The sequence below is a fragment of the Haliotis cracherodii genome, unplaced genomic scaffold (assembly GCF_022045235.1).
Source record: "Haliotis cracherodii isolate W230 unplaced genomic scaffold, xgHalCrac1.p SCAF_3, whole genome shotgun sequence".
Taxonomy (NCBI): Eukaryota; Metazoa; Mollusca; class Gastropoda; order Lepetellida; family Haliotidae; genus Haliotis; species Haliotis cracherodii.
The window spans coordinates 3,219,436-3,244,990 of NW_027266286.1; the positions used below are offsets into that span (position 1 = coordinate 3,219,436).

General features: G+C 44.0%; 1 protein-coding gene across 1 annotated transcript; it reads left to right on the plus strand.

Annotated features, from left to right (window-relative positions):
* The first annotated feature begins 444 nt into the window (after nt 1-444).
* On the plus strand, nt 445-16,425 carry LOC139473923 (superoxide dismutase [Cu-Zn]-like). The gene is made up of 5 exons (XM_071256734.1): nt 445-613; nt 5,563-5,659; nt 6,093-6,162; nt 7,817-7,934; nt 15,837-16,425. Exons 1-5 carry the CDS (start codon nt 542-544, stop codon nt 15,942-15,944), a joined length of 465 nt encoding a protein of 154 aa, XP_071112835.1. The 5' UTR covers nt 445-541; the 3' UTR covers nt 15,945-16,425.
* Nucleotides 16,426-25,555: the final 9,130 nt, after the last annotated feature.

The following is a 25,555-nucleotide window of genomic DNA, read 5'->3' on the forward strand; positions in this document are numbered from 1 at the left end:
TAAACGAGACCGACTCGTATGATATATGTTTTTTTAATTTAATAGGCTGTATGTTCAGGTGCGTATTCATGTGATCCAGCGAATGTATAAAAAAGAATGGAGCAATGTTTAATTGAATAATCGAGGAGGATGTGATTATAAACTAATGCATTTTCTTTAATTTTCGGTTTCATTATTTTTTTGTAATTGATGGTTTCTCACGACCGATGATTCTTAGCAATGTCAGTTTGGTAAATATAGATCTATTTTAATGTTCATAGGCAAAGGGAGGCAATATGCCTCGCAGTAAGGGGACATAACTATGATTTAGCGTTGTATTGGTGTTATTGAGAAATGAATAAATAATTTTCAATGATATGATTCTTACAGAAGCTGTTAGTTGATCTAGAAGCTACGCGTTATAGCGGATCAAAATTACTGGATGGGGTTCATCCCATGCTTGTTTGATTTGCACACGACACCTCGGCAACCATTACAGTGCAATTCTCGTTTGTCTCGGCTACAACAAGCACTTTCCGGTGGAATATTCAGCTCTTGAAACATGTCTATCAAAGCAGTTTGTGTGCTGAGAGGTGACTCGGAAGTCAAGGGAACAGTATACTTCTCACAGGGAGTATGACAATTTGTATTTCTTGCTGAGTATTGTATTTGTCTAGAATCTAAGCACCGGCGAGCCATGTGAACTTAGGCCTAAAATCTTGACCGAGAAACTGGGCCGAACAAGGCCGCATTCACAACGTTAAATCAACCTTGATTCATTTTTGACCAACATAATTAATACCTTATGGGACATGTCACCATTAACAATGATTTTGGTAAGTTTGTCAGCCTCAAACATGATCGAGTGTGATATTTGGGTTTGTCTAAATCAATCTATTGGGCAACATAGACAAGTTACGCTATCTACTTGGCTAGGCATTTACGTATAAAGTGTTCGTTCGTGAGCAATCAGAACAGGACATGAGTGTAGATCAAATTGTAGATAGCGTAATTTGTCTTGTGTGTGGGTATCAATTTTGCGTATCAATTAAAATTTTTTTACAGAGAAATGCTAATTTTGCTCCAACCTTCCAAAATGCATTTAGTCCTTGTGTTTTCAAAATATACAAGCACTATCCAGTCAGGTTTTTAAAAAAAATGGAATATTTGAACATATCTTACTCTAAAGGAACATCAGTACATATTATGAGATCCGTCTTTAATTGATATTTTTGTTATTTACCAAGCTGGGTGTGTTGGTTGTAGTCAGTTATGATTTCAAGGGAGTAAGGCGCGAACATGGCGACTTGACACGCTTCTCTAGATTTCCTTCCAAACTACTGTCATCATTGCACATGTTCTGAAACCCCAAGTGTATTTTAGGTGGTGATGTGTTCGATATTAGACTGAAGAAACTTAACCAGTGACCCTCTTACCTTTGGGTGTATGCTAAATAAAAATGTCTGTTGTCTGTAACATGCAGTCTACTATCTTTATTGGTTTTAATGATTCAAACAGTGAAACGTTTTTCTGTCCATTCACAGTTTATATGCGTATCGGATGCCAAATGTTGTGTCCAGTAAAACCCTGATGTGATATATATCTGGTCAGTGGACCTTTGATGCTGCCTCTACTACTCATCTGTTATAAACATGATAAATAAAACAAAATGGTGTTTAATAATTGTTAATAATTATACCCTACTTAATTTCAGTATTTCAAATCAATTTTACACTAATTTTAGAAATATTCCAACCATATCTCGAGAAATGGCCACAGTTCACACATAAACTAACCTGTGATAAATGTGAATAAATCCAACAATGATAATACAACTTGTTCCCAAGAGAAACTGCAAAGCAAATGTGAATGTAGGCTGCCCAGTCCCATAATGCACCCTGTCACTGAATGTAAAAGGCTGGGGCTAGACAATAGGGCTGGGACATACCCAAATTTACTACCCAGGTACTCACTCACTCACTCACTCACTCACTCAGTAATATCAATTCCTTTGTAAATGCTGAGGCTCAATGTTATGCTGATAGATGGTTTTCCAGACTAAGTGTCTTTGGCAGCCAGACTGGGAAAAATTGTTGTTTTGTTAAAAAACAGTTATTTTCCTAAATCCAGAAGTTTTTTATCATTGCATTCATGATTTAATCAATATTAAACGAAGCATTAAAGCCTGATATCCGTGAAACACAAGTCACCTCACAAAGCCATAACGTTGGTTATGACAGACAATGCAGCATGAGTTGGGAAATGTTTAATTCTTAATTGCTAATTTTTACTGACATTTGCTGTAGGGGTAAAACGATACAGCAAGATCACGATACATGTACGTAGGTCACGATTTGATACATATCACGATACGCATATTTACCTTAAATCACATGGAAACTTGACAATAAATATTTTAGAGCAGGTTCAAAAGGAAAAGCTAGCTGTAGACACATGTTCGTAGCGGCTATTTTGAGTAGTGAACTTGAAACACATTTTGTTATATTCAACTGAAAATATTGCCAGGGGTCATTTAACAAGTAGTAAGTAATTTATTTCAGCAAGTGTATGGTCTTGTATCGATACAGAAAACAGTGGATTGATCTAGCTGGTCTAGATATATGCCTGGATATGCTATTTCATAAACATCCTTGACTACAATCACAAAAATTGACCTTGCTGCTGGTGATCAATCTCATGCTTTATAACGAAACGTATTTGACATAATCCTATATTGTTACACTAGCCAACATCTGCATTACAGGACTGGAGTAGGCATTTTATAAGATTATGCCAGATTGCATTTATACAAAATGTAATGTTTACATCTTTAAGAGTAAGATGAGTCAACCTGTTTCAACAACCTCACCGAAGAAACTATGCTGACTGTATTAATGGTGACTCACTGCATGGAAGGGACATATTTTGTTGTGACAAAATGCAAGCTGATCCAAGTGCTAGGTGGCAGAGGAGTAGCAGGTGTGGATAGAATATGTAGGATGTAAACAGCTATGATATTCGTAAGCCAATATGTGTTGCGTATCTAAATACCTAAAAAAATTCCCTTGCATTCCCAACAACCATCGGAGAAAGTGCCATGCATGCACCATGTCCTCTGGTTTGGGGGAGAAGGCACGGGGTACCAAGTTGTCTAAGGCCTCAGAATTCACTCTAGAGAGTTGTCGCCATTCAACATGCTAGAAACCTGTTAGCAGTGAAACAATACCTCCCTGATGCAGATATGATACCAGATACTTTGTATTGATACAAGACGATACACTTGCTTCAATAAATTTCTTACTAGTTTAATGACTCCCACCCCCACCCCCACTCCAACCAAAGTGGTAAATGTCTAAGACCTGCATCACTTAGGGCTTTCCTCCCACTTCAAGCTGACACACGATGACATAACAGAAATACTGTTCAAATCAGAGTTAGATTGAAGGACTGGGATTGTCACACACATCTAGTCTTCCATCATTGTGATATTGATGGGATGTTGGGATATTGATGGGTTATTGCAGGGATATTGCTGGGTCATTGCAGGAATATTGCTGTTAATATTGCTGGGTCATTGCAGGAATATTGCTGTTAATATTGCTGGGTCATTGCAGGAATATTGCTGTTAATATTGCTGGGTCATTGCAGGAATATTGCTGTTAATATTGCTGGGTTATTGCTGTTAATATTGCTGGGTTATTGCAGGAATATTGCTGTTAATATTGCTAGGTTATTGCAGGAATATTGCTGTTAATATTGCTAGGTTATTGCAGGAATATGTCTGTGAATATTGCTGGGTCATTGCAGGAATATTGCTGGGTTATTGCAGGTATATTGCTAGAATGTTGCTGATAGTGCTGTAAAAATATGCTCCTCAACAATGTTTCAACGCCATCTGTTTGCAGTAATTTCAGTGATCAGCAGTTACATTAATTGTTTGTCATGTGAGACATGTCTGGCAAGGACACAAAAATCTACATTTAGTTTAGTTCAGTCGAGCTGAGGCCACTATGGTGTTTTGTCGAGAATGTAGTTCGCCAGGTGCTGCCACATGCAGGTTGTTCAAAAATCTCCAGCCTCATGGGGATTCCAAAATCAATAACAATATCAATCACTGGATTGTCTGTTCCAGACTTGATTATTGTCACTTACAGGCTGTTATAATGTTTCTGGAATATTGCCGAATGTGGCATTGAACAGCAGATAAACATGATTAATGCTGAGTCATTGCCTGTACAAACTATCATTCAGACTGTCATTACGCATGAAATTCTTCATGTTCCATGTGGCATGACGAGTGAGATGTTGCAATCAGTCAGTAAGTGCTGAACTTGCATGACTGGTTCATGTGAGTTTGTTCTCATAATACTATGCAGTCAGATACAGAAAGTAAATGCTTAGTATCCCAAAAAGTCATTAGGCCAAGTTATGTCTTTCTTTGTTTGTTTTGTTTGTGTGTTGTTTAACACCGCACTCAGCAATATTTGAGCCATATGACGGAGATCTGTAAATAATCAAGTCTGGACCAGACAATCCAGTAATTGACATCATGAGCATCAATCCATGCAATTGGGATACTATGACATGCATCAACCAAGTCAGCGAGCCTGACAACCGGATCATTTTATGACAAGCATATTCGCCTCTTATGGCAAACATGGGTTGATGAAGACCTTTTCTTAGCCATGTTTTGTCTGAAGAGTAATCATTACATTTTGAAAACCAAGACATAATTAAAACCATTCATGCATAGACATGTCATATATTGTGTCGTCAAGTGTGAATTAGCGATGCTTCACTGTTTGAAATTCTGGGTGGGCCCTTGGTGTTTGCTCTTATATACTCACCGCCAAAAGAAACGTGAATACCTTACATGTTGGTTAATATATGAAGACTTACTCATATTCAAGAGATAATAGATTGGTTTGATGCACAAACGAACATACTGGTATGTTGCGTGAACCGATGCCCATGAACGCATCAGATGTGATGTCATAGATCCATGACTGAAGATGAACCGTTTGTCTCGTGCAGGATTAGCGTGTAGAGTTCGTAAATCACATGCCACATATTGTTATAAGGATAAAGACACTCTGTGGTAACACTTGGCTGATTATAAGTTTAGTCATCAAGTGGTACACATTGGAGACATTTCTTCTTAACATACATCTCTATATGTTTTTAGGGTTTGTGTTTCTTTTGGCGGTGAGTATAGTGTTTGAATCGGCAAGCATGGGTTGCTGTAGACCTATTCTACCCCGGATCTTCACGGGTCCTAAATTATATGAAATCTGGGGTAGAATAGGTCTTCAGCAACCCATGATTGTCGTAAAAAGAGACTGCTTGTCGTAAAAGGCGACATACAGGATCGGGTGGTCGGGCTTGCTGGCTTGGTTGATGCATGTCGTCATATCCCAATTGTGTGGATCGTTGTTCATGATGTTAATCACTGGATTGTCAGGTCCAGACCGCTGTCATATAGCTGGAATATTGTTGAGTGCGGCGTTAAACAACAAACAAACAACAAAACAAAACAAAGATAAATGACCTTGACCTTTCTGTGACAAGTGATTGTACTTTCAGGATGCAGACAGTCCAGTGAAAGTGACGGGCTCCATCACTGGCCTGACAGAGGGCAAACATGGCTTCCACGTTCATCAGTTCGGGGACAACACAAATGGTAATTGTTAGGGATGTCATTGATGATCTTGATCTTGATATGTATCGGTACATTTTGTATGTCACATGCTGTTGTGAGACAAATTTATGAGTACCTTTACGTTTATAATCCACATCCAAAGAAATATTTACAGGTTTTTTTTTGACAATTCAAGACTGTCCTTACTTTCTTATGCATGCAGGTATTACAGATTGTTGTACAGAAAATAGCAGCGCAGAAGGGGTATATAAGTATCATTGAAAATGTATTAATTTCATCCACTAAGTATATATATTCACTATCTCTGAAAACAGATTTAATTCGCTTTGCATAGTTTTAGAAAGTACCCTCTTTTGTGTATTTTCTAAGTGACCATGGCACTTATTTACATGAAAACAGTATGTGGAAAATGTTTTGTGGTATTTGGTGAACTGGTATTGTGACTTATTGCCAGGCTGTACCAGTGCCGGGTCCCACTTCAACCCTTTCGGCAAGACCCATGGAGCGCCAGAAGACGAAAACAGGTAACCAGGGACTGGCGCTTGCATAATGATTTCTGCAGCACTTGAAGAATATTTAGGCCGAAAGACCAAAAGACGTTCAAAGATGGTACTTGTTTTTACTGTTTGGCGTTAAGGGGCTAAACAATGACTGGTCAGCTCGGCGTCAGTATACTGTGTCTGAGTGGGGTATTGATGTTAAACTGCGGCATGGTATCTCAGTGGGCTAATACTATACATCGGCATCAGTCCGGACTAGTACAAGCAGCCACACACACATGTGCATGCACGTCACTATGTATGTGCAATAATCTTGGATGCAACGTTAAACCCCATTTCACCTCACCTCACCTCACCTCACCTCACCTCACCTCACCTCACCTCACCTCAAAGGAAGCAATCTTAGTGCTAAGACAATTATTGCTCCGACAATGGGCTAAGATCGCTTTGTAGAACGGGGCCCAAAAGTTTTCAGGAAAAATAACGGTTTTGAAAAACAAATTAAAATGTGTGAAGCAATGAAGAAAGTTGACCTACATGTCTACTTTACAGTGAACTATGAATCAGAATCACAACACCTGGTTTAGGGCTTGCTCGGGACAAGCCATTTGATCAAATACTGAGTTTGTATGAAATATCCCTTGGTTTTATGCCAGGAAATGGATATTGATATGTCAACAGTTCTCACTGTTTTGTTATATAAGTTTGAGCTTTTTCAAATGAATCACTGCGGGTCGACTTGACAGCTGGTCTCTTGGCCGGTAGCCACAGGACGAGTTCAGGACTTCCCACAGTATTTGGATTTGATCTTTGAAAGCGAGGTTGAGTGATGGATTTGGAAATACTTGATACAGTTGTCCATAATCAGACTACTTTAGACACATGTATTGGGCTGTTGGGTAGGGGGTGCATGGGTGGCCCAGTAGGCTAAGGCGCTGCGATTCGCTGTGCAGAGTTGCATCCCTTGGACACGCCACAAACCTATGATTGTAGTTTTGAAGGCTTGTCAGCACCATACCCATGCTCATGGGTTTCACCGAAGTGGTAAACGTCCGAGACCTGCATCACTTCGGGCTTTCCTCCCACATTAAGCTGAAACGCTGTGATATAACTGGAATACTGTTAACAGCGGCGTTAAAGCCAACTCACTCACTCACTTTTGGGTAGGTGACTGGTTTCAGCACTTTCTCATCCCACAGAATTCCCCACATGTACAATGTGTGCAGCTCATTCTTGGTGTCATCCATCATGATGTGGCTGCAATATTGGAGAGGAAATGTACTGAATATCTACTAACATAGTCAACATATGATTGACCCATGAAGATCCGGCGTAAAAAATGGTCTTCTGCAACCCATGCTTGCTGTTAAAGACAACTCTTGTTGTCGTAAGAGGCGACTAATGGGATCAGATGGCCAGACTTGCTGATTTGGTTGGTGCATGTCATCGTATACCAATTGCCTTGTTCGATACTTATGATATTAATCACTGGATTGTCTTGTATTTACAGACCGCCGTCATTTAGCTGAAATATTTCTGAGAGCGGAGATAAAAATCAAACAAATGAAACAAACCATATGATTATCTGGCATTCCAGTGCCAGTGAATTTGTTTTAATCTAATCCTGTTTCTAGATAAGCTGAAGAGCTTGTTTCATATTTTACTTGTGTTGACACAGACATGCTGGTGACCTTGGCAACGTTACTGCTGACCAATCAGGAGAAGCAAAAATCAACATCGAGGACAAGATCATAAGTTTGACTGGGGACAAATCAATCATTGGCAGAACTATTGTTGTAAGTACATAGACGTGTCAAAGCCTAACCTACACAGTTGTCTCCCTTAGCTCCCTTTGGTTCTGGGGATGAATCCCAGATTTCTTTTTGTCAATTCCCTACAGATGTTGTCCAGGATTTCTCTTCCTCTGTTTCTTGAATCATTAGTCCAAGCCTGAGATTAGCATCAATTTGTTCCATGTAGTGACAGGGATGAAACTCAAATAAGAAAACTTTCAAACTCTCTTTAAAGTACCATAAATACTTTAAAGAAATTTTGAAAGTTTTCTTATTTGAGTGCAAATAAATACTTTAAAATATTAAGAAACAGTCAAAATATTATTACATTAAGTAATACGTTACCACTGTTATACCGAGGCTGTTGTCTCCCACAACTACTGCTATAGCGAATTCTACCACAGAGATCTCAATTACCTCATATAGCACGTGCGTAGCCACGTAGGTGCCATGTGACACCCTTCACTCTTGTCTCCTTCGCTTGCGTTAGCAAGACGTGTATCAAAACTGCTGAAGCGTTCCTCGAATATTCGGTGATATTTATTATAGTTTATTCTCTAATAAACTGTGCTTTTATGGGGCGTTGCGGTAGCTACGCTTGGATATAATTTTCCCGCCAAACGGATAATTTTTCCCGCCCTTTTTTCTATATACTTGCGGGGTTCGCATATGCACGTTGTGTTTTACGTTTCCCCTGTTCTTGTATGTTTTTGGGGTTAACATCACTTATTTCTCTTTATGTTATATGTGTATGTTATATGTTCACATGGCTCGTTTATTTTCTTGTGAAAATGCTCGTTTGTGAATCATTGTGGTGCGTGCGTTGTAACCATGTTTTGCTCTTTGTTCATAGAATAAAAAATGTCTGACATGGAAATGTCCCCGGTTCCAACCCCCTCTACCCCTGCTCCTCGGAGTTGTGGGATATGCCGCAAGTTCTTGTCGACCTGGGATCCCCATGACCATTGCCCGCTGTGCAGGGTTCCTTGCGGGACACCCGGTGCACCCAGTGCAAAGGTCTTGGCGGCCCTCGGGCTGTCCGGGGATTCCGTTGCGCATCGCTATCTAAACTTGTGGACTCTAAGCTGGCGGCCTTATCTCAGGATAGGCCGCTGGCTGTTCCGTCCCCAGCCTCTTCGGTGGCCGCGGGTTCGGACTCAAGGTCCACCGGTACGGCGGCGGCTGCCGTGGTCACCGGTCCTTCCCCTGAACTGTTGCTCCCGCTGTCGGTTAAGGACCGCATGGCCATGGTTTATGACCTCTTCGAGGACATGCCCAAGCCCCTGCCGATACCGCGGGGAATCCACGAGTCGTCCGACAAGGCTTTCCTGGCATCAACCTTGCTGCGTGGGATTAAGCCTTCCCTGGAGAAAGCTTTCGCGGCTGCCTCCAGTCGGGGTCTTCCGTTACCTCCACCGTCGTGGAGAAATGGGTGCATGACCTTGCCTTTCCCGAGGCTGGTCCTACCGCAGAAGCCCATGTTGAGCGTTTGGGTGTCCGTGCCCCACCGGCTGCCGCGGTACCACAAGGTACCTTGCAGCAGCTGGACACCCTCGCTCGACACTCCATGCTGGCAATGTCTCACGGAGACACATACCTGGCTGCAGCGGCCAGTCTGGTCGAAGGTTCTCCCACGGACCGAGACCAGCGCATTTATAACTGCCTGATGGGTTTAAATGCTTCCCTGGAGTACGTTGCCGGGGCTTCGGCCTTTATTCTCGGCGCGTGCCATTTTCTCCGGTGCCAGTCGTATCTGGTTGCCTCATGGTTGGACGCTGCTAATCAGGAGGTGCTCCTTTCGCAGCCTTAGTCTGCTCAGACCCTGTTTAATAACAAGATCCCTGGGGTTCTAAAAGAACAACAGGCCGCTGTGTCTGCCAAGGCCTCTCGGCACACACTGGATCTTGAGGGGTCCCTGCACAGGCGCCTGAGTGCCGCTCCTAAGCGGAGCCGGGGGCACGGGTGGCCCAGTCGTCTAAGGCGCCGCGATTTTCTGTGCAGAGTTGCGTCCTTTAGGCACGCCAGAAACCTATGATTGTGGGTTCGAATCCCAGTTCGCCCCAATTATGTTTCTAGGTTTGTCAGTACCATACCCGTGCTCATGGGTTTCACCGAAGTGGTAAACGTCAGAGACCTGCATCACTTCGGGCTTTCCTCCCACATCAAGCTGACACGCCGTGTTATTACTGGAATACTGTTAAAAGCGGCGTTAAACCCAACTCACTCACTCACTCCTAAGCGGAGCGCGCCTAAGGATGCTGCAGCCGGCAGGCCTAAGGGGTCGGGTTCTTCTTCCTCCGGGAAGAAGCCCCGCCCTGAGGGCTCCGGTAAGGGCTCTTAGCAGCCCTTTCGCGGGAAGATGGGGAATTGGGGGAAGCCCAAGTCGTCTAAGGATGGCAAGGGCCATCCAGGTGACGCTCTTTGGAGGGGTTCGTGTGCTGACAGCGCCAACTTCGGTTGGCCCGTAGGCGAACCTGTGTCACTCAGCCCTGGACAGTTGCGCCTGCCGCAGCCTGTCAAGGCCCCCTCTCCTTCCCCAGTGGGAGAATTGGGAGCAAGTGTTCGACGACCCGTGGGTGGTCAATACAATTCGGTACGGCTATCCGCTCGATCTCAAAGCGAATCTCCTGCTCACCATTCGGAAACCGATCTTCCCATCCTCGCCGATGCTGTATGCAGGATGGTGGAGAAAAGGGCTGTTCGGGAGTTAGCTCTACCTGAAATAACACCGGGGTTTTACTCCAGGATATTTCTCGTTCCCAAGAAGGACATTGCCGAACTCAGAATGATTCACAACTTGAAATCGTTCAACGAGTTCTACCTGCACAAGCCGCCCAAGTTCAGAATGTTGAGCTTGGCGGACCTGAAAGCTCTGATCATGCTGGCCGACTGGCTCGCTTCGATCGACCTGAAGGAGGCTTACCAGCATGTTCCGATTCACTCGGGTCATCACAAGTATCTCAGATTTGTCTTTCAAGGCAGGCACTACGAGTGGGTTGTACTCCCATTCGGTCTTTCATCCGCTCCCTGGCTGTTCACCCGGTTAACCACCCCCATAGTGGGGTTCCTCCACCGGAGGGGTGTCCGGTACTTCGCGTACGTGGACGACTCGCTTGTGACCCATCGCCTCTTTGTCCCCCCAGACCGTAGGCACAAGATTCAGGCGATGATTGCCAAAGTCTTAGCGGTGCAACAGACTGTTCACTTTTGGGAACAGCTGTTAGGGTTACTTGTGTCAGCCCAGGACTGCACCGAACGGGGTCGTCTCCAACTCCGCCCGCTGCAGTGGTTTTTAATCCAGTTGTTAGCACAGGAGGAGAACAGTGCGACTGTCGCCCTCCCGGATCGGCTCCGACCGCATTTGGAGTGGTGGACGGTCCCTTACAATGTCTTATCAGGAGTCTCTATGCGGCCCTACCGGGCCACGTTTTGAACCTGTATACAGACGCCTCTCTAGTGGGCTGGGGCGCCCATCTAGAGGGGGAGGTGAGCTCGGGGCTGTGGTGCGTAGATGAACTAGGTCTTCACATCAATTGTCTCGAGTTCAAGGCAGTGATTAACGCAGTCAATCACTGGAAGCATCGTCTCGTCGACGCTCGGCTCATGCTGGCAACTGACAACACGACGGTAGTGTCCTATGTGAAGAAACTGGGGGGAACCCACAGTCACTTGCTACTCGATCTCACTTTCCAGTTTTACGCTCTGGTGGACAGTGTCCCGTGCCAGATACGCGCAACGTACTGGCCAACGCTCTATCGAGGCCTCAGGATCTGAGCCCCACAGAGTGGATGCTGAACCCAGTAGTGTTTCAGTGGCTGTGCGAATGTTTGGGTCGTCCGATGGTCGACCTGTTCGCAACGCGGTTCAACAATCAACTCCCATTATTTGTATCACCAGTCCCGGACCCGAGGGCCATCGTTAGACTGGACGGGCTTGGACGCTTATGCTTACCCGCTGACAGCGTTCATACCACACATTCTAAGCCGTCTCCGAGGAGTTCGCTGTCGAATGTTACTGATCACGCCCATGTGGCCGAACAGATCGTGGTACCCCGACTTGCTGACCAAGGTCCCGCAGTCGCCACTTCCACTGCCTGTGAGACCGTATCTCTTGATCCACCCTCACACCCGTCAGCTTCATCCAAACGCAGGGCATTTCAATCTGCATGCGTGGATGTTGTCACCGAGCGTCTGAGAAGTAAAGGTTTTTCTCGTCGTACGTCTCGGGCATATGTTAGTTTGCATCGTGATTCTACCCAGAAGGTGTATAATGCACGTTGGGCTATTTTCACGAAGTGGTGTTGTAAACATCACATTCATTCGCCAGATAAGGTATCTGTGCAGGATATTGCTCGTTTCATGTCTCACTTGCAAGAGACACGGAAACTCTCCGGGGGGTTACATTGCCAACTATGTCTCGTCTGTTGCTATGGGTACCAGTCTCTCCAAAGAGCCGGTGATACGGGGTATTATCAAGGGTTTCAAACAGCACGATCTTAAGAAGGGCCGCCTTCGGGCACCGGCCTGGGATCTTTCCCTAGTGTTGAGATCACTTACGGAAGCTCCGTATGAACCCTTGCATAGTGCTTCGTTCCGGCATGTGACTTGGAAAACAGCATTTCTCCTCTCCTTTGCCACGGCGGCACGTGTATCCGAAAATATCGCCTGGGCCTGCTCATGGGCTTCGTCGCCAAGAACCAGACAATCGGGCAAGCGGAGAGAGAATTCACTGTAAGATCACTCAAAGAAATCTTACATCCTGCTGATACTGAGGACAGAGCGCTGTGTCCGGTTAGGGCCCTTAAGTACTATCTTAAGGCTTCGAATGAACGTAGACAAAGGCATGACTGTCTGTTCATATCGTGTAACCCTAATCACACGGTTGACATAACTCGCAACTCGATTGCGTTATGGCTTCGTTCTGTCATCAATCTGGCGTACCGGTCTCCGGGGTTACCGGTAGCGGGGTAAAACCCGCACGAGACCAGGGAGCTAGCGGCAACATTTACCCTACACTCGAATATCTCTGTTCACAGAATATTACGAGGTTGTTACTGGCGTTCTGACTCGGTTTTTGACAATCATTACCTCAGAAAGGTTTCTGATGAAGACGTGGAGGGGGTGCACCGTCTTGGGCCGCGGATCGCGGCACAAGAGGTCATCTAGGGGGTGTGTCCAGCGCAATTCCAAACTCTACAGTCGTCAGTCCTTGCACGGTGGTCAATCTGGGTCGTCTCCAATGTTTCCACGCCGTGGGTACAGGAGTGGGGGTCCTGCAAACCAGCGCACTCACACCAAAGGTGAGGCGGCTTTTTGTGTGTTTTGTCCTTATTTGTATTTTGACAATTATGCATTTAATTGTCTGTCATGTATTCCAACCTTGTGATACATGCTTATGAATACTGGAATTAGGTCATACGCCTAATACATACGTTAAGTAGGCTTGCTCTGGGATATACGGTCTGAATGAAATTAATTTCCCTCTTTCGACTGTTTAACCTGATCTAAGATTTAGCTCATGCGGATACAGTGTTCTCATCCGCTGCGGCGATGAAATACCTATCCAGTGGGGCCGTTTGGAGTCACCAATGGTACTGGCAATGACGATTAAGCCTTACGGTATGCACTTGACAGTGCTTTGGTATTTACTTCCGCTGGTCGGAAGGAACGCTTGCAGTCAGGATTCGGGTTGTAAGTGCTCCCCACCGCCTACTGTGGTAGTCAGCCTCGGTATAACAGTGGTAACGTATTACTTAATGTAATTTGTAGAATTTTCCTATTTGGAATATTCTATAAGTAATACGTTACCACTCGGCTGCTGCCCGCCCGTCCGTCCCCCGAGCACTTGCTCTCGCAAGAGACAAGAGTGCAGGGTGTCACATGGCACCTACGTGGCTACGCACGTGCTGCATGAGGTAATTGAGATCTCTGTGGTAGATTTCGCTATAGCAGCAGTTGTGGGAGACAACAGCCTCGGTATAACAGTGGTAACGTATTACTTATAGAATATTCCGAATAGGAAAATTCTACAAGATCAGGTTGAATTGAATACATTATTGATAATGCTTGCAGTAAAGTGTGACTATGCTTGTCGTAACAGGGCCGGGTGGCCGGGCTTGCCGACTTCTATTCCTGGTCCAGCTAATCCTTAGAGCCAAGTTCTGTGTGGGCAGACATATTTCAATGTTTACATCATGTCCTTTCATGTAGACTTACTTTTTCTCAGCACTTATTTGCACTTATTTGATCTTTCCAAGAGTTCTACATCAACATCTTGGAACTTTGTCAGTGTGGCCTCTTATGGTCACATCTGTCACTCTTTCCTCTTGGACACTTAGTTGTATTCCGGGGCGGTCCGGTAGCCTAGTGGTTAAAGCGTTCATTCGTCATGCCGAAGACCCGTGTTCAATTCCTGTCATGGGTACAATAAGCCCATTTCTGATGTCCCCTGCCGTGAGATTGCTGGAATATTGCTAAAAGCGGCGTAAAACCATAATCACTCACTCACTCACTCACTTGCTCACTCACTCACTCGTTGTATTCCAGTACCGATAAGTGGTAGATTGGTTGAAGCCAGGACATTAGAGACCAAATTCCATCAGCAAGAATGAGTCGTGAGCATGTCAATGTCTCTTCTTTTTTTTATTAACCTGACTGAATGTCATGTGAGCTTATATCGTGTCCTGTTTGTCGGCCGTCTGCCGTCTTTCGTAAACATCCATTCAAGCAACTGGCACAAATAAGCTGAACCTTCCAAAAATGACGAAACCCCCATAGTTCAATTGTTTGAATATGTTTTTCAACATGGCCACCATATTATTTGTAGACTATTACTCCGCCATTGTTCCAATGTTAATGAAATTTGGTGTGCGTGCATGCATGCGTGAGCAAGCGAGCACATATTTAGTAGTGAGGATCAATACACGTTCTTTGCACAGTAAACATCTGCACTAGGGCTGGGACGGGTAACTCAGGTACTGGGGTTGGGTGGGTAATGAGTAGGACCTGGGTAGCCACAGGGCTACCCGGACCTGTGGTTAGTCACATGATATATTTTTTTATGACATTTAGAATACAATGTCATGGTTACACTTTATAAGTACAAGTTGCTAATGTTCACATTTCTTTCTGACTGTGCACACATTCCTTCTGATTTTCATATGTTTGAGTAAAGACAAAGCTTCAGTCAACTTCAGTGTATGCACGATCAGATCGTTTTATACTATATCTTGATACTTTTTGCCAGGCCTCAAGTAAAAAACTTCCTGTTTGAACATTTTGTACCTAATTTGAGTGGATACCCGGGTAGGGTCGGGTAATAGGGGGTCAGGTACTGGGGTAGTAAATTTGGACTCGTCCCAGCCTTAATCTGCACGTCCAGCAATGACTGGGCCAATGAAGCTGAAATGTAACGTGATTGTTCTCACTCATGCCACCTGAATTTGTTTGCCACCAGGGCAGTCATGTTGAAATGTCTATCCTTGACATTTGTTGTACATGAAATGTAATGAAATCTGGTCTTTGTTTAATTGTGGGATTCAACACATTGTGGGATTTAACACATTGTGGGCCTAAATACATTGTCGGTTTCGGGTGATCTGACTTGTAGCAATGGGGATTGTCTGGTCCAGACTTGATTATTTACAAACTTGCGTCACATAGCTGAAATATTGCGGCATTAAACATTAAACAAAAACAAGAATGGCAGCTCATAATTTTTTTTAAAGAGTTCAACTGTACTTATGATCTTTGTTCAACTCCATTTTCACAAAAATGGAGCAAAATTATTTTTTACAAAAACAAACATCAGCACATATATTTTTGGAACAGAGTACATGTCCCATGATGAATGCATGTGTCATCCCAGCGTACATTGTATGTTCAAACCACCTCTTCCACTCTACAGGTCCATGCTGGAGTGGATGACCTGGGCAAGGGAGGCAATGAAGAAAGCCTGAAGACAGGGAACGCTGGTGGTCGACAGGCCTGTGGTGTGATCGGCATCACCAAGTGACCAAAGTGTTGAATCAGTTGTTGTGTCAGCACCATGTGGTGTCTTACCGCTAGCATAGGTGGGAATTTGTTGTACCAGATGAAGTTTATTTGTTGTTTGTCGGGCATTATTGCACAAGTTCACAATTGTTACTGCTAAATAAGTATTCCAAACGTTAACTTTTTTTTCAAATGGTGGACATTTCGTGTAGATAATAAATCTATGGAAAATAAGACCGACAAGCCATTTTTAATTCATAAGTTGGAGGTTTTTTTTGTTCAGCTGAACTACCGGTAGAATATTTGTGTTTATATGCTCTAGGTCGGACACGTTACTCTTCATTCCAAGACTATCTAGACTGATTGTATATCCCTGAGCTAGCTATTAAGAGTAATTGCTGTTGAATCATTGATACTGGAATTCCATAATGTGGAACAATGTTGCACCTTTTGGTGTGGGGTGATCACTGTCTATCAAAGAGAATAAATCCTACTGTTGTATATATTGGTGTTTTGTTGATACACCCAGAGGCAATACAATGGACAAGTTAACTCTACCAGCAACTTGGGTTTTCTGCCGCTTTTAGTCATAATCCACTGTCGCTTTTAGTTATAATCCACTGTCGCTTTTGGTTATATTCCACTGTCACAGCTGGGGTTAGCACCAGTCATGGCTGGACACTTTGTACCCATACAGGTAAACCCATGCTTCTCGTAAGAGGCGACTAACGGTAACGGGTGGTCAGACTCGCTGACGTGGTTGATGCATGTCATCGTTCCCAATTGCGTTGATCAATGCTCATGATGTCAATCACTGGATTGTCTGGTCCAGACTTGATTATTAACAGACCGCCGTCATATAGCTGGAATATTGCTGAGTGTGGCGTTGAACAACAAACCAACCATGCAGGCATACAAACTCAGCTGTTAAATGTCACACTTTGGACATACTACTTGAAATCAAGGATAAGTTGAACCAAATCACCAAAACGTGTTTGAGACAAAAAGGCCTGCCCAGAATTTTGGCAAACATATTTGGTTTCTTAGAGGTGAAGAGGGTGTACCATGTTTTGTAAGTGCGGGGCATGACCATGAAGTTGACAACACTCCCATGGACACGGTCAACTTAAGGATATGAAGTTGTATTTGTTGATGTTCATCAGCTGATGAAAACAGTGCCTCGCATGCACGAAGCGCTTCATGGAAAATTTGCTCACTTGCACTGTCTTCATCAGCTGATGACCGTCAACAAATACAACTTCAATCCTTACATTGTCAGATACATAAATCATAAAAAAAAAATCCATTAAACATCAAACTTAAATTATTGAAAGCAAACTATATAAACGCGGAGAGTCGTGACATCGTGACGTCGTGACGTCCCAAACATTCCATTTGGAGTGACATCCTATGGTTTTACAAAGGGCAGAATATGGCGGCTACCACAATGTCATTCGCTTGAAATACAAGTTGCACACACAAATGTTAGCGTTAGAAAGAAATCTAGACCCAGCTCATGCTGAAAATGGTTACATATTAACGTTCTGTGTGTGTTTGAGTCATACTACGGCTGCTGATGACGGGGATTACCGCTTGAGGTGGCACAGTTGGACTTCCTGAGGCACGATAGTCTGGAGCTCGGCGATTTCTTTTGGTAAATCGAGCATTCTCTTATAGCTGCGAATGGACGCTTCATGTCGGTAACCCGACATCTACATGATCTGTCTGACTTTAAAGCCTGCATCATTCATAGCCTAAATTGATGTCGCTCTCACTGTTCCGTAATTACATTTAATGTTAAAAAATGGCTGTTCTGTCATACTCGGTTCCATTGGTAATCATATTGTACCAGCAGGCTCGATCATTACCAGTAAATCTACAGGTTAATGTTGAACCACATCATAGAGCAGGGTTGTCATCTTACTTCATTTAACTAGCAACGGAGAATGTAAACACAAGATTGTCAGGTGTGAGTAACTGTGATGTAGGTCAAGTTCTGCCACATCCAAGTACGGGGTGTAGTGGCATTTATTTTGATGTTATTGTTTGGTAATTGCTTACTATCTAACAACACTTACACATGTTAAATGTATAATAGAATGTTAATTCAACAAATTTGTTGTAGAAATATTTTCGTTTAGCATTTTAAAACCTTTCTACAACCTGTCACCCCTACAATAGAAATGATGGCATGTTCGATTTCCAAGCAATGACCTCTCTCGCAAAATTCCAAGAATTGACAGTCGGTCCACAGTGTACAACAGTGTACAACAGTGTACAACAAGTTGGTAGAAATTAAAACATCTGTCTTTGGACTAAGTTTGGAGTGTTTTTTGTCAACGTCTTTTTGAAAAACTATGTGTTTTGAACACTAATTTTGAACTACTCACAGCTATGGTGTTTTTAATCTTCAACTTTAGTGATAATTGTTACACATATTACTACCTGTGACCACTTTTAGGAATGTTCTAAGATTGCGGACCTGTGTACCTGTGTTGTTACACGTTGCAAGCGAGCACCGTTTTCAAACCGTTGATGCCATCATGGCAGAATGGAGATAAACCTATTGTGTTTTGCAATTTGATGTCGTCCCACTGTAGAGTAGATACCTATTTATTTATTTTTGAACCGAGCGCTACATCAAATTTCAAAACACAGTAGATTATCTCCTATATGAACGACAGTCAGCTTGGTAGTGTTCACCTAGGCGAGGTCACCCGCTACTGTCAATATTGTCATTTGATAGACGTTAATTACAAACAAATAAACATGTCAATGCTGAGTGAGAATGGCCTAATGATACTTTATCAGGCTCGAGAATTGGCATATAATGTCATAAATTACATGGAGAAAAACAGGTACAAAGCACTGACTAAAGCTAGCATTGTCACTAGTCTGTAAGATCGCCTCCGTGGTCTAGTGGTAGAGCGTCCACCCGGAGAGCGGAAGGTCCGGGGTTCGATCCCCAGCCGTGTCATACCAAAAGACGTTAAAAGATGGTACTTGTTGTTACTCTGTCAGGGGCTAAAACAAGGACTGGTCAGCTCGGAGTCTGTGTCTGAGTGGGGTATTAATGTTTAACTGCAGCATGGTATCTCAGTGTGCTAGCACTATAAATCGTGATCAGTCCGGACCAGTACAAACAGCCACACACACATTCATGTGCATGCACGTCGCTATATAAGTGCAATAATCTTGGACGCGACGTTAAACCCCATTTCACCTCACCTCACTAGTCTGCATCTACGCTCCAGTGCATCAGAGCAGATGGAATCGCGACTGTTTCACAAGCAGGTAAATCGTGAATTCGTCCACACACATATCCATCGTTCATCTTGTAAGAGGCGACTGACGGATCGGTTGTTCAGGTTTGCTGCATGGTTGATGTATGTCATCGTATTCCAATTGCGTGGATGGGCTCATGATGTCAATTACTGAATTGTCTGGTCCAGACTTGATTAATTACAGACCGCCGTCATATAGCTGTAATATTGCTCAGTGCGGCGTTAAACAACAAACAAACAAACAAAAACTTAACGGGGACCACCCGCTACCACTTTGGATGGAATGGTACGCGCCGGTGGGCGACCTCATACATCGTCATATGGGGTTAATTGTCAGGTCACATCTCAACTTATCCTGGCTTATACCCCCATTCCACTGACCATCGGAACATGATCTGAAGCCCATCTGATCCAAATTTTGCAACAATTTCAGCGTTCCAATGAGTTCCGATGAAAATTCACCCGACATCCTCTTTTTTGGGTCCCCGTTTTCGGTAAAATCCGATAGAGATCATACATTGATCGGGGTAATCGGATGAAAGACTGGTAGCAGCCTGATGTCTGTCCTCCATTTTCACCGGCGGCGTCTGATTGATCCGATTGCGGTCTGAATGTAATACGAGGGAGACCTGACACTAATCTGACACTTCCAACACTCTTCCGACACCAATCCGCCACATCGGTTACTATTCTTAGGGTAATCGGACACTGACCCAATACTGGTCGGATTTGTCGCCAAAATCGGCAGTCGAGTATAAAAGCGGGCTGCACCTCCTGACAGTACTAGACATGGATCAACTTCTTCGCAACGCTGCAGGCCTGGGCTGTATTTTTATGCTCCAGCAACAAACTATGGAACAAGATGCATTAACCCTTGAGGTCCTGAGAAGGAGGCTGAGAAGAAGGCGAAGAAGACCACGTCGTTATTGGGTTCGACCATGGCTGCAAGCTGATAGAAGGCTGTTATATGGGCACTACACCAGACTCATGAATGAACTAAGAATGGAGGATACAACGGCATTCTTCAATTTCTTGAGAGTTACCCCAGAATGTTTTGATGAACTACTCCAGAGACTCGCACCAAGACTCACGAAGGGTATACCAATGCCTGTTCTTTCTTGGAGCCATCTTCAGGATCTTGATGCTGTAATGTCCGATGTAAATCTGCGAAGTGAGTGTCGGCTGACCCTCCTTTCGTAGTCCGTTGGCCGTCAGATGTCACCGCTTGCTATGCGATATGTGTCGGATGGCAGTTGAGTTAATTAGCGATTACCCTCCCATGTCACAACGGATAGCAATCGGACGGTGCTAAATATCATGTTATCCTCCGATGAGAATCGAATTGGTGATGGGTGGCTATCAGGCGCGTCGGGCAGACCGCAGATTGCAATCAGATGAACGTCAGATGACTGTTAATTATCGGACACTCATCAGATTGCCGTGAGACGTCGGCTAGACACGCCCGATAGTTGCACAACCCGATTCTGACACACATCGGACTGACTCGACATTAATCCGACTCTGACTCGATTTGCGACCGGAAATGGCATCCCATGGCGAACTAAGCTCTGAGCTTAGTTCCTTCATAGGACGATTTCGCCTTATCGGATCACGCCAGACACGTCGGACACTGACCTGATAGTCGACAAACACAAGTCGGAATCATCGGAGTATGATACGATACTCTTCGGTGGGTTACCGGAAGTAAAAAAACTTTGCTTCCGATGAGTGACCGATGAGCCAAAATTCTCTGTGGAATGGGGATATTACCGGTTCATCTGATCCTTGCTGTTTGGGTAACTCAACAATCAGCAAGGTTACACTGTTTCACGGCATCCATTGTGGTAATGAATGCCAATCAAACCATAATGTGACGAATCGTCACATCTTACACAGTCCATTCAAGATATTGAACATGTTTTCTGTCGGCTTCTTTACATATTCAGACAAACATGTCACAGAATAGGTTTTCAGAATTGCAGATTTCCCAAAAGAATTCGACCAAACTTTTTTTCCCGCCTTTGCTTCTTCGCTACGATGTACGTGTTCACATTAACACAAGCAAGCATGCTGTAGTGCTGCGGCGTCCTCGCCTGACGTTATCCAGTTGCAGACCGTAAAAAAACAATGATGTCTCCCCATACTCGCTGTGATGTTGGAGTGAGAGAGGTTTTAGCAATATTCTAGCAATATCACGGCTTAGGAAACCGGAAAATGGGCTTCACACATTGTACCCATATGGGGAATCAAACCCGGGTCTTCGACGTGACGAGCCAACGCTTTAACCACCAAGCTACCCCACCGCCCCCATGCTGCAGTGAATGATACAGTTTGTCAAGAAGGGTGAAGGGGTGAGGGATGCATATTTTCCTAAATTTATCATTGTATGTCATCTCTCCCGTGAATATCCGGGGTGGAATAGGTCTTCAGCAAACCATGCTTGCCGTAAAGGGCGACTATGCTTGTTGTAAAAGGCGACATACGGGATCGGTTGGTTAGACTCGCTGACTTAGTTGATCCATGTCAGTGTATCCCAATTGTATGGATCGATGCTCATGTTGTCAATCACTGGCTTGTGTGGTCCAGACTCGATTATTTACAGACCGCCGTCATACAGCTGGAATATTGCTGTGTGCGGTGTTAAAAAACAAACCGACACTCGACACAAGCATATGGAGATATCCTGAGTGCACATGAACTCGTTATTAGTCGTTGAGAGTACAGTATCAGAGATGTCTGTTTACTTAGTCTGTCCCAGGACCGTATATTACACAAACTGAACAATAACAAGTTCCTGCGCTGAATGTAGGTGATGTGTATACCCTGAAGCTATATATACTGAACCAAATTAAAAACTTCACAATCCTAAATTTTAACATTTTGACCAGTTATCATTGTGGGCCCTATTGTGTATTTAAACAGTAATGGCCACGTATCGTCTTCAGATAACACCCGTTTTTGTGCAGGTGAATAGATCAAAGTCATGTGCACAGCACTATAGTGGCAAAAGTGTTTTTTCACGTGCAACTGTTCACGTGGCCATAATACCGCATGTGTTTTCAGCCATACTTGTTAGCAGTCATTAACGAAAAAAGAAAAACACAAGAAAACAAAAGTTTTTACGGCCATTTGTCATGCCACGCCTTTCGAATGTGCAACGTGAACGTGCCATCGGCATGTTGCAGACGGGAACGTCCGTAGCTGAAGTCGCAAGGACGATGGGTAGTCGACGGACTGTTTATGATTTACAGACGCGTCTACAGCATACGGGTACCACCGCTGATCGCCCTCGGCCAGGTCGACCACGTGTGACGTCACATGCACAGGATCGTCAGATTGTCTTTCGTCACCTCCGTAACCGATTTTTGACGGCTACATCAACCAGAAATGAACTGTTTATGGGTAGACTGAGTGCGCAAACAGTTCGAAACCGTCTGAGAACTGCTCACCTTCAAGCACGACGGCCATACTGCGGGTCGATTCTGACTCAATTACACAGACGTCAACGTCAATTGTGGGCACAGCGACACTTACGATGGACTCAGAGGAATTGGAATCAAGTCGTCTTCAGTGATAAATCCCGATTTAATCTTCGATTTGCTGATGGTAGGACGAGGGTGTGGAGGCGCCGTCATGAACGTTACGCCCAGTGTGGTGTACAGGAAGTTGACAGATTTCGAGGTGGAAGTGTCATGGTGTGGGGTGCTTTCTGTGGCAATGCACGTTGCAGACTTCTTGTCATCAGTGGCAACCTCAACGCTGCTGATTACCTCGACCAGGTACTGGCACCAGAAGTTCTTTTATGGCAGCACATGGACCCGGTTTGATCTTCCAACACGACAATGCCAGACCCCATACAGCCATTTTGACAAGGAATTTCCTTCAGAATGCGGGAGTCAACGTCATGGACTGGCCGTCAAGGTCTCCCGACCTCAATCCCATCGAACACGTCTGGGATGCTCTTGGCAGAAGTCTGCGCACTCTCCAGGACCAACCACAGAATTTGCAAGATCTTGGCACCATTTTGCAGCAACAATGGCGTCGTTATCCCAATCATATGTTCACAAGCATCACAAGGTCCATGCGGAGGCCTTGTGTAGCAGTTGTCAACGCACATGGTGGCCATACACGCTACTGAACTTGTGTGCCATCAGATTATCGTGCTTGGGATTTATGATTTTAACTGTTGATGTTATTACCGAATACCGTAGGTGCTTGGAACAAATTATGGTTACCACCGTTGATTAAAATCCTTCTTTGGACATTAATGATTAAAAATTACCTTCTCTGATACATTTGTCCGTTGTATATCATATATGGGATTAATTTTAGAAATGTGAAGTTTTTAATTTGACTCAGTATAGAACCAAACCACAATGACATCATTTTAAAGTATCAGCCATTTACCATTTTCAACTTTGATGATTGAATGACGCAACTTTCAAACGCATCCACAACATCACAATATACGGATCTGCATGACTAGATTTATTTTAAATCACATTTGTGTTTTGAATGTCATAATGAACGAAACATTGGGATGGAAACAGCACTTTTTAATCGTCTCTTAACTGCCTCACCTCGGGAAGAAGTCAGCATGTGAATCTGCCACTGTTGGAATGCGTCTCTGCCGGTATTGAAAAGTGAAATGCCACTATTGTACTATTGATAAAATGAGACAAGAAATGGGGTCAGATATGAAGATCCGTTTAGGTCCTTCTCTGGTCTTGGAATGTCTGAAACATTTACAATAAGTCGGTCTACCAGACCCCAGAGAACAAGATTAAGGAGGAGTCCAAATCAATGTTTAAAAGGCTTAATCTTGCTTAATGGCAAAATGGCTAATTACCGAAGACCGTGCCGTTCCGGTAATCTCCCATCATGCAGTTTCCCGTAAGCGCCGTGCCCGTTTAGTCCGCACTCTTAACTGCAAATCATTATTACAAAGGGACGTGCATGCACGTGTGAGCTATACTAGTTTGGACTCATGCCTTTTTAATAGTGTTAGCCCATTGAGTTACCATGTCACTGTTCAACATGAAAATCCCATTGAGAACGTATACCGACTCCGAGCCGACCAGGGCCCCGTTCCTCCAAGCGTTACGGTGATTGTAAACCTATGTTAAAGTATGGGACTTACGATCACCTTAGTGCTAAGATCGCTTTGTGGAACGGGGCCCAGTCCTTGTTTTAGCCTCTTAATGCCGTGCGCCAGTGAGGGCAACATGTCCCATCTTTTGGTTCATACTGTGATGTTGCATCTGCAAAAGTTTGAATGTCTTGATCGCACAGATGGGAAGTTTGATTGCTGGCACTGGTGGAATATATGTCTACCACTGTTGGGATGTGTCTAATGTGTCTGTAATGTGCGTCTACCGCTTTGGAATACATATCTACCACTATTGGAATGTGTATAGAATGTGCATCTGCCGCTGTTGGAATGTGTCTGGCACTAGTGGAATGTATGAGTATCTCCCACATTGGAATGCGTCTGTTTGAATGTACATCTGCTGTCACTGTTGGAATGTGCATCTGCCGCTGTTGGAATGTGTCTAGCACTAGTGGAATGTATGAGTATCTCCCACATTGGAATGCGTCTGTTTGAATGTACATCTGCTGTCACCGTTGGAATGTGCATCTGCTGCCACTGTTGGAATGTGCATCTGCTGTCACTGTTGGAATGTGCATCTGCTGTCAGTGTTGGAATGTACATCTGCTGTCACTGTTGGAATGTGCATCTGCTGTCACTGTTGGAATGTACATCTGCTGTCACTGTTGGAATGTGTCTGGAATGGGTGTCTCTGCCACTGTTGGAACGTACATCTGCTGTCACTGTTGGAATGTGCATCTACTGTCACTGTTGGAATGTACATCTGCTGCCACTGTTGAAATGTACGAGGGGTGTTCATTATAGATTTCCCCTAAACAACTTAGGGTTATCATATTAGTGTTATGATCGAGTAGGGTGTGACAATGGAGCCAGTAGAATACTGAGCAGTGATTAGGTTTTTATATTTGAAATGTCGCACACCAAAAGAAACTTTCGATGAAATGAAAGCAACTTTTTGGGAAGATGCCCCATCATATGACGTTGTTAAACACTCTCATCGCCAGTTCGAGAGTGGTCGGACATCTGTGGAAACAGCTGCCAATCCTTGTCGCCCCCATTCAGCCATTGATGAGGAAACTATCCATCAAGTGGAGACCGCCATTTAGGCAGACTGACGTATAACTGTACGCCAGTTAGCACAAGATGTCAAGATCAGTGTAGGGTCTGTGGAAAAAATCATCCATGACAACTTGAACATGCATAAGGTGTCTGCACGATGGATTCCCAGGTTGCTCACAC